Source organism: Hetaerina americana, unplaced genomic scaffold, assembly GCF_022747635.1.
Source record: "Hetaerina americana unplaced genomic scaffold, ioHetAmer1.1.p SCAF_7, whole genome shotgun sequence".
Taxonomy (NCBI): domain Eukaryota; kingdom Metazoa; phylum Arthropoda; class Insecta; order Odonata; family Calopterygidae; genus Hetaerina; species Hetaerina americana.
Window position 1 is genome coordinate 56,297,025 of NW_027287316.1, and position 14,661 is coordinate 56,311,685.

General features: G+C 36.8%; 1 protein-coding gene across 1 annotated transcript; it reads right to left on the minus strand.

The window, feature by feature from the left end:
• Positions 1 to 5,969: 5,969 nt before the first annotated feature.
• On the minus strand, positions 5,970 to 13,849 carry Rheb (Ras homolog enriched in brain). The gene is made up of 5 exons (XM_071594845.1): positions 13,597 to 13,849; positions 13,446 to 13,517; positions 12,895 to 13,102; positions 12,496 to 12,625; positions 5,970 to 8,105 (listed from the first exon to the last, which is right to left on the minus strand). The coding sequence occupies exons 1-5, from the start codon at positions 13,643 to 13,645 to the stop codon at positions 8,016 to 8,018; spliced, it is 549 nt and encodes a 182-aa protein (XP_071450946.1). The 5' UTR covers positions 13,646 to 13,849; the 3' UTR covers positions 5,970 to 8,015.
• Positions 13,850 to 14,661: the final 812 nt, after the last annotated feature.

Consider the following 14,661-nt stretch of genomic DNA (forward strand, 5'->3'; position numbering starts at 1 on the left):
CAAGCTTTCTAAATTTGGCAAAAAACTTCAATGTTGTAGTTGTTATGTAGAGTCATGGGATATATTGTTTGCATGCTTATTTATTAACTGGTTATTGCGTCGAAGAATGTAAAAAAATTAAAAATGGGTCGTGGTAGTCCACGGGGTAGTGTTGGACTACTGACCGGAGGGTACCGGGTTCAATTCCTGGGCTAGGCACCTGCAGCTCCACCCAAGCTAAAGTGATTTTTTGGGTACCAGGTCTTCCTGGGAAACCATAACCAGCAGAGGGAAAGGAACTGGCCCCCCTACCTTGATGTCTGAATTTCACACGCCGTATAGGGCTTAGAACTGGGTGAACTCTACCATCACCTACCAAACCGACCTTCGGGTTGATTACTGTGGTTATGGTTTTATATATGTATATATATATATATATAAACCATAAACGCAGTATTCAAGCCTGAGGTCAGTTTGGTAAGTGATGATTGAGTTCACCCAGTACGAAGGCTGATGGCTTGCGAAGTTCACACATCAAGGTAGGGGGGCCAGTTCCTTTCCCTATTCCAGTTATGGTTTCCCAGAAAGATCTGGTACCCAAAATATTGGCACATCAGCTCCAACCATAGCTTGGGTGGAGTTGAGGGTGCCCAGAGAGGCTTCCCCAGGAATCAAAGCCAGGTCATCCGGTCAGTACTCCAAAGGTCTACCCAAGGACTACTGCGACACACTATATATATTATTAAGTAAATTACCAGTTAAGGTAGGTTTTGAATAGACACAACTACCAAATAAATATTTTGTTTCTCCAAACAACCCAACAACCTACTCCACAAGTCCCTCTTCTTCTCTGTGTACTTCCTCCCTCCCATCCAACATCCCTATCCTGTTCCTTCCTTTTCCTTGTTTGCCTAACATTCTCCCCTCTATTACATCTTCAACATCCTACAGCTGATCAATATGCTTTTCATCTATTTTTCCTGCCACCTTATGATTTTTCCCAACAATCCCGCTCCCTACCCACCATACCTAGCACTTCCTCATTTGTTTTCCTTTCCATCCATTTCACCTTCTTCTCATCAACATTTCAAAAGCCTCCAATTTACATCTGTCCTTCTGCTTCAGTGACCATGTTTCTGTGCTGTACATATCTATGCCCCATATCAAAGTTTTGATGACCCTTTACAAGGCATCCTTACTCAATGTCCCTGCCATCAACTCGCTCCTCCTTGTGGAAGCCTGTTCGCCTAGTACAATTCTTCTCCTAAAATCCCTACTACTTGGACCATTTTCTTCCTAAAGACTTCTGAGATAGATAAACTGTTCCATCAACTCTCATTTAGGCCCTCATATTTTAATGTTAAGCTTACCCTTTCTCTTTCTCAAAAATTGCATAAACTTATTTTATTAATAATGATTCTCATGCCATATCTATCACACTGAATTTCCAATTCTTGCAACCCCTTGGCTGACTGACAAACAAGAGCTTGGTCATCAGCAAACCTAACTGATTTTACAAATTCCCTGCTGACTTTCATACCAATCTCTAGTTCTTCCCATGCCTCTTTAATCATTTCCTCCACATATATGTTGTACAGTACCAGTGATAATGGGCATCCCTGCCTTACACCTAATACTAACACTGCCCATCCAGACTCTCCGTTCCCTACTCGCACCCGAGCAATGAGAGACATGTACAGGTTGCTGATTAGCCTCCTGTCTCTCCAATCTTTTCTTATTTTCTGCAATATCCTGATTAGTTTTTCCCAATTCACTCTATCAAATGCCTTTTTGAAATCTACAAAACAAGCAAATATGTACTGATTGTGTTCTATATTCCTCTCAATTAGTGATCTCATTACTGCAATGGCATCACATGTGCCTCTCCCATTCCTAAACCCAAACTGTTTATCCCCTAAGTAACCTTTAGCCCTACTCTCTATCCTTTTGTTGATGATTTTGAGAACAAATTTAGCCAAGTGGGAAATCAAACTTGCTCAAAGTCCTCACATGACTTGCCTTTACCTTTTCAAGAATAAGAACTAGCACGGATCTCACAAAGTCTTCCGGCCAGATTCCTTTCTCATATATGCTAAAAATTAGTCCATATGGACTCTTCCTCCCACATTTTCCTCAACCTTTTAGTATTTCCACAGGAATGTTGTCTACCCCCACAGCCTGTTTCAATTTCATCTAGCTTAATGCCATTTCTAGTTACTGGTCGATTATGCCTGGACCTAAGCTATCTTTATAGGTGTCATGTTCTCTTTTTAAGTCAAACCTTGCTGGCTGAAGTGCTTAACAACACAGTTCTTCTATATATTCCTTCCATTTCTCTTTGTTTCAGCAATTACATTACCCAATTTATCTCTAACTATTAACACTGATCTTCCCTTCTTACTTCCCGATAGTGTTTCAATCTTCTAGTATGAGGTATCAATTTCACCCTCTTCTGCAAACTTCCCTTATCCTCGCACTGCATCTTCCACTATGTTCCTTTTGCTTTATTTGTTACCTATCTCAATACAATATTTAACTCTTTGCACTTCCTTCTGCCTAACTCTGTGTTTACATCTTCCATTTTCTTCTCTAATCTATTTTTCTAATCATCTCATCCGTGATCCATGGTTTCCTAGTCCTTTTCGCATTAACGGTTCCGATAGTGTCTTTTGTGGCTTTCCATAACCCTTTCTTGATACTTTCCCATTTTTCTTTGATAGTACTTAACTCTTTACCATCCTCCATGATTTCCTATACCACTTGTTGGTACTCCTTCCTTTTCAAACCATTTAATGCTTCTACATTCCATTTCCTAACCCACCACCCTCTCCTTATCTTTTTGTAATGGATGCTACAGATCATAACAACTAAATTGTGATCAGAGTATGTATCCACAGGTGGGAAGCTGTGTGAATTGATAAAACTGTTCCTAAACCCATGCCTAACCATAATATAATCTAATTGATACCTTTCTGAGTCACCTGACATTTTCCATGTATAACTATGCCTTTTGTGGTGTCTAAACCAAGAGTCAGTGCTGACTAACCCCTTCCTCCTGCAGTTTTCAATCGCTTTCTCCCCATGGTCATTCCTCGTTCCTAAACCGTAGTCCCCCACCTCATCATCATCTCTTCCTTCGTCTACTGTTGCATTCCAATACCCCATCATAATCAAATGTTTTCCCACAGGAACACACAATTATGTCCTCTAACTTATCATATATCTTATTGCCTTCTTCCTCCTTATGATTGCTAGTTGGCTTGTATACCTGAACAATGACCAATTTCATCGTTCTGCTCTTTCTCTTCTAGTAATATTCTATCCATTGCTTACTCCATGTTGACTATGCTTTTTCCAACCTTTTCATTCAATATTATGGCAATCCCTTGTTGGCTCTCATCTCCTCCATTGTATATTACTCTATAACTATCACTCCAGTAATCCCCGACATCCTTCCATCGCATCTAGCGAAGACCTAAAATGTCTTATATTTCTTCTTTCCATCTCTCGCTTTATATTCTCTAATTTTCTTGTCCTCAACATCATCCTTACATTCCAAGTTCCTTTTCTAACTGATTCAATCTTCCTCTTTCGCATCTTCTGTTCTGCTGCTGTCAGTTTTGCTTTCCAAGGTTTTCGCGAGATGACAACTGCTGAAGCCTTGCCTCTCCCGCTGCCTGGCACTACACAGCCCAATGGGCTGATTCCGGTATTTGACAGGACTCATATTCTCTATTCTGTCCATCATTTAAGTTTTGGGAATAATAACTGAGGCGGGTTCCTATTGCATTCCTCAAGTTTTTTAAATGTGGCATCATCACTAAAAGGCTGCCCCACTAGGGTCAGACACTTTTGCAGCTGCCTCACTGAGGAACAGACACAGCATGAACTAACTTTCGCCTGGCTTCTGACCTTTGACTTATCTTATGTTGATCCTGCCAGGAGCAATTATGATTGCTCCCACTAACACAGCTCTAGGGGTCATCGGAATGCACAAGCCCTTCCACCACATCAAGGTTGTGGTCCATGGGAGGGGTGGGGAAATATATAAAAGTAGATTGGATGACTGCAACTAAAATTAGGAGAACTGATGGAGAATTAGCTTTGATTCTGTTATTTTATCCTATTAGGAAAAAGGGCCAAAAAATAATAAAAACCCAATAATGGGTTAGTTATCACTTTATTTAGTACTTGATAGTGAATAACAACCACTCTCATAAAAGTAGGTAGTTATCACAGAGTGGTTCACTGCTTTTGGAGACCAAGTACATTAGAGTGGGCACACACTCAGATATACTCTAGGACTACATTTAATCACGATAATAATGTCTCTGATTGTTGATGGAAATATTTTTATATGCTAAAAATGTTCTTTTTTAATGAATCTAAGTAAGGAAGAAGAGCTCTTTCATACTTGAGATGAACTTTCACCAATGTATTGCACTAGTAAATATAAGGGTAGATCAATGAGGAAGAGTGACCATAAATTTCTAATTCACATAATTTACTTGGGAAAGATTTAATTTTATGTTCTATTGTTAGCTTAATGATTAATTTATATGTTGTTTCATTGATTTGAATCTAGTATTACATTTGCAAGTTTAAACACTCATTTTACCTGTGGTAGTGATTCAGGTACGTATTATAAACAATACAAGGTATTGTATTGAAAGTTTTGCTTCCACCAGAACAAATCATCTGCCATGGCCTAGGAAAGGCAACAGGAGGATTATAGAGAGTTTGTGCTTCCCTAGAGTTCAGCTAGAAGATGGTTTATAATGTTGAAAGACAGGATAGTCGAATCTAAGGAAGGTGGACCTGGAGTATATTACTACCCTTATGGAGGCACACATTAACACCACTACCACCATTGTGAGAGAAGATCATTGAATAACAATAAGAGGACCATCAGAAAAAATGAAAATTTTAAGTGTCACCAAAATTTTGGTTACAGAAAAATTGTTTGTGAGATGTGCTTACATGCTGCAAGTTCTGAGATGCTCATACCTGGACGACAAATTCATTTGTGTGAAGGTTTGCTCGCAGTTGATGTTACAGGATAATGGGTTTCATTCAACATTTACCACTGCAGATGAAACTTTGCTACATCATGGGATCCTGAGAAATAATAGTTGATGACACCTGAAATTTCAGGCGTCATCAACATCATGAGAAGGCTTCTAATGGGAAAGTTATGGTCATATCACTATCAATCTTTAGGGCATGGTGTACCAACTTGTACTAATACACACAACTGTAAATTGATTATACTCTAGGAATGTGCTGACAATTCGCCAAGGTCCTATCAATCACAGAAGGCTACATTTCAAAGCAAAAGACAGGATGCTGCACCACAATACAAAGCAACACACAGCAAATGCTGTCCCTGAATATCTTGTGAAAATTAATGCAATTTGTTCCTAGTCCCCAGTAAGTTCCAGACTTAGCCCCATGTGGCTTTTTCCTGTTTCGCTGACCATTCGAAGCAGTACTTAAGGTTGGCTAAGGTGATTTTGAGGGAACTATCAAAAAATGGTTTCTAAAATGTCTTCCAAGACCGAAAAAAAGGAGGGATAAGAGCACTAAATCCAATGGGGACTAGGTTACTTTAAATTATGTCCATCAAAACTAAGAGAATGAGTCAAGTGTATGCTCATGAAAAAATATGCCTTTGATGAAAGGCCCTCGTAGATATGCGATTGCCCTGGAGCTCAAAGTATTCATAATAATTGTATTAAGCCCTCTGAGGTTCCATGGATGAGAAAAATACATCATTTTAACAAACTATTTTTTATTCTTATTCCACTATAAGTCATTAGTGATATTTTATACCTCATTTTTCAGACTTGATACATTTGAATACAGCTGCACTTTCAATTAAAATAATCACAAGGACATAGGACACACACCACTCCTGCTCTGATGAAAAACAAGGATATCAGAAGAAACACGACATGCCCTTTCATAACTGAATTAAAACTGAATCAAAATGGAGAAAAATATTTTTTTAGTGAGCTGATATTTAATAAGTACATACTGAAATACACCAGTACAACTCTAGAACACTTCCTGGATATATAAACAAAACAATTTTTCTGCAAACTCCTTGAAAATGAACCAATTCTTTGCTTGCTTGCACAAACTTAAGTTTTCCAAGGAGTAGCAATAAAACATGGAGAGATAACCGACCAATAATTGACATTAGATATTTTGATGCACAAATTAATAAGTAGGGTTAGAGACATAATTTGATGGTCAAAATACTACAAAACATAAAAACTGACAGGAAATTTCTGAACACATTATTTTAAAAGTAGGAGGTGATTGGGAACTGGAAATGTTACAAAGAGGAAAAGTATCTGAAATAAAGTTGACTTACATAATGACAATGAAATCAATCAATCAAAGGCTATGACCAAGGACAACATAAATTTTTTTTTTATTAATGGACCTTGCTTTGGATCTCTAGCAGTTCATTACATCATATCAGCGACGACATGCTACAACACCCCGATTTTTGTGGTCCCAAAACAAAGAGAAATTGGTCAAAAGAATGCCAACCAATCACAGAAAACCGACACAATCTTACCAAGCAATGTCATCTAACAAAACATCAGATTGGTAAAAAAGGGACCCTGGAAACTTAATCCAAACCTAGTAGAACTAATTATAACTTCAACCATCGCTAAGATACCAGGCAGTTTTTTTAGGGGTAATTCACTTGTGATCAATGAATCTACAACATAACCAGACCAAATATCAGGACAACATTACCCCACTAGTTCAGCAACAAATCTACCAAATCACACAAAAAATATAAGTGTTTAAATAAATAGGTATATTTTGAAGTACAATATGTACACCTTCAACAAATACTATAGCAAAAATTGTAGCGAACAATGGTAAAAACAACCTTGTAAAAAATCTAACAACATTGCTAATGTATCAATATCATCTTCTGGAAACATGCCATATCTGTACCGAATGAATGAATCTGATCATCGTAAAAATTGTTGATGGCAAAACAAAAACTTTACTCCACATCCTTTATTGCATAATTTTTCTCCTGAAGAAAATGAGTCTCAAAAACAACCCACACTGGTGTGAATCAAGTGATGAAATGTTCAACTTTCATGAGGAGGCCAAATAATGTTATCAATCTATCATCATTAAAGGAAATCAAATATATACAAAAATATAGTATTTTAAAATTATCATAATTAAAATCCCACACACTTAAGAGTAACACATGCAAAGAAATTGTTTCACTATTCAATGCAGACTCTTCATGATATAATGTATTAAACTTAGCTTGATTAACAGTTCTACATCCAAAAATCCCATTATATATTTTTTACGGAGCCAAAACAACAATGGAAAAAGACTCAAACATGTGTACACACACATGTAATAAACTGAGATATACGTCAAAAACTCAATGATTTACTACAATGTGTTCTTAACTTAGGACACCAAATGCAATTGAGTTATTAAGCTAATGTTAAACACATAATAAACTACAAATATTTATTAGGGCACCATTCTTTCCTACAGCACATTTATAAACATCTCATTTTATGTTTTCAAGAGGGTAAGACCTTGGTTATCTTCAAAACTATCACAAAATTATGGACATCAACATTTTATGCAAACCATCCCTGCAGGAAATCATGTAAAAAAACAACAGCATCAGAAGTAGTACAATGTGTAGGAAGGAACTTAGGAATTAAAAACTCTATACATAAAAATCAGTTTGGATCTACGACTCGGAGATTTGTGTGTTTTTGTAATTGTGACAAGCATGGAAGAATTGAAACAGTTAGAAGAAGTTAAAGACCAAAAACAGGCTGTCCTTTTTTAAATGTTTCAATGGCTGCTGCTGTTGCCACACTTTCAGTTGATGCTTAGTGCGGACAAACTCGGGAGAAATTGAGACATCCACCTGGCTGCATTCTGTTACATACATACATATATGGGGGGGCATGTGTGTGTTTTATGTCGGGTTGATGTCTCACGGGAAGAGGCAGTTAAATCCCTCATGAAACGATACAGCTACTCTTCTCTTGCACATTTCCGTTGGCCCGTTCAATCTCAGTGAGAACTGTGTGAAAAATATCAGTCACAGACTGAAAAGATAAAACAAAATGTATGATTTTCTTTGACCAATAAACTACTGGGCACAAAAAATTCATGATCAACTAAGGCATCAATAATCAAACAGTTATTGATTTGCAGTGACATGGGTTTGGGTTATAGATATGGAAGCGATAGAATTTAGTCTGCTGAATGGAAATTGAGGAACATTTATCAAAATCCTGCCAACATCAAAATATGCTTCTTCAATCAGCACACCTACAAAAACAATATCACTTGACCCATTACAGAGAGATTATCTCAAATCTGAGGTAGAAACACCACTGAAAACAAATTACATATATGATTAAATTAATTTTATCGCAATTATGCACAGCACATATCATAAAAGTTATTTGTACACTTAGAGGGTAAAAAAAATCACGATACTAATTTAAGCATAAGCTCAAGGATACTGGAAGATATTACAGAACTAGACACAATAAAAGCTGAAATCTACTTATGTTTGACAGCACACTTTCTGGTTGGACTGAATACTGAAGACCAATCTTACCCAAAGGATTTCCTATAATATTTATTATTTACATGCTCGATTTAGGACTAATAATAAAAGCTATGCAGAGAAAAATTTGAGTCATATTGATATATTTTAAAATACCTTTTTTCCTTTCTTGGATTTACTAAATCGCACAAACTGAAATGAATGTTTTACTGGGTTATAGAATTTTTTCCATAGGGGATATCTTAGACCTTATGATTTATTGGTCAATAATTTATTTTAGCACATCATGGCAAGACTATTATAATCCTCGTGACAGAAAACAGCAAATTTCATACATATTCTGATCAGAAGATACCATATGGCTACTATGTGCAATGAAAATTGGTTTATACAATGCCTTCTGAGAGGAAATCATTTAAAATCCCTCCATCACTACCTGTCCACGGAATGGAGTAGTAGTAGTTTTAAGGGGAGGCGACCGACAGCTAAGGTCATTTGCGCCATAGGGGATGGACAGGAAAGGATGAAGGGTGGAGAGAAACCCGGCGTCGGCATTAGCCTGCTCTTTACGAAAGGCGCCAAGGGGTCCGCAGTTTAACGTCCCATCCGACGGACGGCGTACTCACTCAAAGTGCCCTCCACAAAGCACCTCAAGTAGGGATCGAGATACCTCTGAAAAATATTCAACACCGCCGGGATTTGAACCCGCGCCCTCAGGGTGGGAAGCCAGTACGTTAGCCCCCGCACCATCTCGATCCCCACGGAATGGAGGCCCTCATGTGTTGCCCCCTACATTTTTCTTCATGCCTCATCCCACTAGGAAATACTCACCAGTAGAGAAGCACTAGCCTCACCCACTACCTTTTCCTTGGATATTCTTTACCTGGCCCCATTTGCATTCCCAAAACTCCTATTCCAAACACAACTTTAGAGCTAGTATGTTAACAGTATCAGAATGATATATATTTTCATCGATAGACCATCTAGATTCCTTCACACTCATTCCATTGGCCTTAACAACTATGATATTCTCACTGTCCCACACACCATATTTCCAGGAATTGGCTTAGATAAGAAACTTATCTTTACCCACCCCTTAAATATTTTAATTAGCAAATTCAAAGCAGGGAGACCAACTCCTGCTCCCTTATTATGCTGAAAAATCACCCATCAAAGAACGAAAAAAAAACTAAAGGTTATTCATTGATTGCAAATTTTTCCTATGTCACAGGTTGCCGAGCATTCAGTGGATTGTAGCAAAAACAACCTGCTATAGGCCGGAGCCACTTCAAGCTGGTTTTATATTACTTTATAGGAATGGTGCTAGTAGCTATCATTTATGAAGCAGTAAGGTTTACTACCTCATCGTCACCTGCTGGAATTTATACCGAACTGACATTTATTTGAGGGGTGTGGGAAACACAAAAATCTCCCAAAATCATTTTCCCAGCCATTAAGTCTGCAAGTCCAACTGGGTCTTAAACCTTTTTACCTAAACCAATTATGGGACCAGCAAAACCTCACCCTCCATTTACAAGTGCCAAGTGTTTTAAACAAATAGCCCAATGCTGGGCTCAGCATTTTCCCCATTTTCATTTGTCTCCTCCTGGAAGCCAAGTTTTCACTCTCAACTAAAATCATGTCTGAATCCTCTTACTAATACCTTATGGGCACTGGAAATTAATGACAATGATAATTTACCATGCAAAAATATTATCCAGCTTTTTCCCTTAAGGGAAAATTCCCTTTACCATTTTCCTAAAGATGTATTGTAACTGAAGATACAATGCATCTTTCACTGACAAATATATGTGGGGTATAAAGGATAATAACAGTAATAATTTGAGATTGAATATTTGAAGTCCAAGATCTTTTCAAATATGGTCCTTAGATGCTAATTAGAAAAAAATCCTCTACACCATAAAGCCTCTAAACCAAAAGCTAAAACTTTATCATCAACGGTCCAAATCCTTCTATCCAATTGAATCAACTTCCAGAAACCACAAACCAAAAATAACCAAGGAGAATTGCAGTTTCCATGATTAAACTCAAGGACATTTTCTTTAGCATGTTCAGGAGCCAACCCCATACTTCACACGACCACATTTTCTTTTAAGAATTCCCCACAGAACTTACACAAAGATGAAAGAGATAATATGCCGAAAGACATTAAAATGCCAACCTCTTGACAAATTCTTCTAACTTCATTAACAACAACTATGAATAAAGAGGGCACCACTCTAATAAAAAAGACGACATGATGATGAAATGCAATTGGCTCCTAAGCTCAAACAGAGACAGTATTTAATATGCAGTGGCTATGTAGTCATTAATGATGCAGTGAAAACCTCTATTTCTAATGCAGTTGGCCATGCCTTGCTGAAAGTCATGTCTGTGCAATTGATTGGAAATAGGGAATTGCACTGGAATTAATCATACAAATATAAATAAAAAGAATGCATAATTTACAGGAACATCAGCCTACTCTGCTGGCTATGAGTGTACAATTTGAACAGAGCAAAGAAGCACTTTCATGGGAAAGTACACACTGGCAAATTTTTACTAATGCTGGTACACATTTGCTTGGATTCGGCACTCCGTTGCTCAATACTACATTTCGCATCACTGTCTACTGGTGTCAGAGATACATCCACAAGGCTGGCAAACAGCAACATGACTGAATATCCCTTAACAGTAGAATGAATAGGGAAATAATTTTGACGTCATAGTTTTGAAATTGTTCCCATTAAGCAATGGATAGTGGAATATTTTATCAGCATTTGTAGCTTAAAAATTAAATGCTTGTAAGATCAGAGCCTAATCAACTAACACCCAAGATCCCTCTATGCAAGAGGCTTAAAATTGCTGCCGATTAGCTATAGTAAAAGTTAATACTTCCTTGCTTGAAAACATGGCACAAAAGGTTTGTTCCAAATAGTTTGGAAAGTGCGATAGTTAATTCATTAGAAATATAACACAATATTCTGCTCCAGATGTTTGAACACCAACCTAGTCCATCTATTTTGAACAGGTATTGTGCAAGTAAACATACACAGTTGATCTCTACATAATGCTTATGGTATGATAGTGCATGAAGTGTATAACCCTACTAAAGTGATTGGAAAATTAATGTTTTAAACCTCTGGTTCCAGAACCAAATAAAATATGAAGGCTAAAATATGGATCTCCCCGCTTGATACTTCATGCCAACCAGTTCATCATTACTATAAGTAGTACACCTACAAGAGGCACGTTTTGGGTAGATCCTGACTCTTACCACTCAATGCCTTGGTCTTTCTCAAGGCCTTGGCACTTACACGGCGGTGAAGGACATAATTTCCTTTTTATTACACTAATTAGCACCACATACCTTTGACCTTACTCAATTGTGTCAAAAATACATGTGCCTTTACTGTTCTCTTCCTGCTCACAAATTCTTCCTTCATCAGTGCCTTCAAATTTCCAGCACCTCTTAATTCTCTTTAATATTGTAATCCTGTCTTCTTTGAATTCTTCAAATGGTTTCTTTCCCGTCATCTCTCACACTTCCTCACTCATTTTCTTTTCCTACCCAAGCGCACATCTCTGAAGCCTCCATCTTCGTCCATCATCTTTCACACATAAATTTTTAGAAAACATACAACTCCACACTTCAAGTCAAAACCTACTAACCTCTTCCTAAATAATTAGTCTAAGTCCCTGTTTTCGATGTCCCACTCTTTGAAAATTACTCTTTCGCTAATACAATTCTTCTTAGAACGTCCTTACTACAGCGCCCATTCTCTCCCAACATACTAATTCAGTATTTTGATTGCTTTATATCCAACAAAAGTGCTGAAGGACCCGATTTAATAATTATGCTAACACCGTAACTTGAATTAAAAGGAAAAATTTGTACAACATTTTCTTAATTCACCAACCTCATTTTGTTTAGCAGAAGTCTCTAAGAAGACAGCTTTCCAGCTATCAGCCAACCTCTTCCCTTCTTCTGTACTAATCATTCTCTCTATATGGAGATCTGTTTTATTACCTACTAGTACAACAGGAACACTGCAACAAAAAGATTTAAATTTAAAAAAGGTAACTACGGACGGAAATAATGCACAGATGCAAGGATTACGCAATACGTTCACTTAATGACAAATTAACGATTTCGAAAACAAAATTGCAATAGGCTAAGAAATATTTAAATTCACACAATGGTACCAGTAATAATTCTTCCCTGCCCATTCTGAAATTCATCCTAATTCTTTGTCCCTTGACTTTGTCATAAAGTGACAATGCGTACTTACACATAGGAGGCATAGTTTTGTACTTACTGAACTTTGCCAGTCATGTCCAATAACTTGTCGCGTATAACCTGCACCACTTCAAATGACTTTGCTGATGTTATTGAATATACTAGTACATAACCATGTATATCCATTGAATATTGTGCAGGAAAAATGGAGTATTCATCTTGGCCAGCAGTATCCACAAGGCGAACTTCATACTCATCCCCACGGAATCTTACTGTCTTTGTAAATGCTATATTGAGAAAAACAAGATAACTAGCATAAAAACCTCAAAAGTTACATTTACTTGATGGACTTCCGTTTCGCGGTCGCATATTAAAAGCAGTACGCCGTAATTATTTTCGTACAGTTAATGTAAAAATGGGTGCATCCATCACACCTGGATTAATAAGAAATTTAACAGAAGGTGCAAAGGACTACAAAACCTAAGACCAATTAGGAAATATGTAATAGATGAGACCGAACTAAATATTAACGCATGCGGGAAAGTAAAAAATGCAAGTAAAAATGTATGTGCAATGGAAAAATCATTATAAATAACTAATAAACTCAATAATGAATTGAAAAATACACACTGTTTTCAATAGTTGGGTCATAGGAATCCACAAATTGTCCTTCGACGTACTGAATACTCAGCGACGATTTGCCTGTAAAAAATGGGCAAAGAATGAATACATCCATAGCCATTAAAACTTTCTTCGTAAAATTACCACTTCTGATTCTCACCCACTGATCTGTAGCCCATAATTGCAATCTTCCTCTGCTTTGGTGGCATTATTACAACTAAATACTATTTCGGCAACCAAACCAGAACATTCCCTGCACAATGCAAGTTATGTAATTTTTAATGAAAGACTTCTTTGGAAGAAACAGATGATTGCAATAAAAGTCCTACGTGAAGCTCTGAACGTCAATCATTCCATAACAATATCTCAACGAAATCCGTGCGTATCTAGACAATCAGATGGAAAATACTGCTGCGCAACAACGCCACTTCAGTGCTAAAATTACGATTTTACAGTTTTCGTTAGTTTTTTGTTTTCGCGGTCTCATTGATTCACTATGAAGATCGTCCCTTTTAACTACTAAATTGTGACTTAAACAAATCGTAATGTATGGATGAATTACTTATAGATATTATGGATTAGAGTTTAAAGGGATTTTTTACTTTATTTACTCTCACCAAATTGTAACTCTATTAAATCATGCTTCATACCATTGCATTATTTCTAATTCCAATTATACATAAGTTATTTTGGCAATGCAATTGGGTACAGGAGCTTTACTGAAATAAAATTTTCATATTATTACCATATTTACATAGCTACATAGCCATATTTACAATAAATAGTTAAAATTATCATGGAATAAATAAAAATAAGGATAGAAAATGATCATGGATAATGAGTATGAGCACTGTATTAATGCTTCTATTTACTATATTGCATTTCACTTCAAATGAATGTACCTAATTAGGTCCTTATTTAGGAAGTAAAATTTACGAAGAATGTGATGCTTAAAGACCATTTAATTTATAATCGGAACATTTGAAAATCAATTTCTGCACCTCTAACAATCATTTCGTTTTTCATATGCGAAATCTGAGAAATCTTATACAGACCATAGAAAGCAACTCAGTAGTTGATTTAAAATAATCTTATGGCATCATGTTAAATGATTTCATGCGTCAAAATTTTTCTATCAAACTATCTTTTACCTAGTTGAATATTTTATTAATATTCATCTCAGAAGTGAAAATATCGTAAATGGGCAGTCATAATTTCTCAGGCA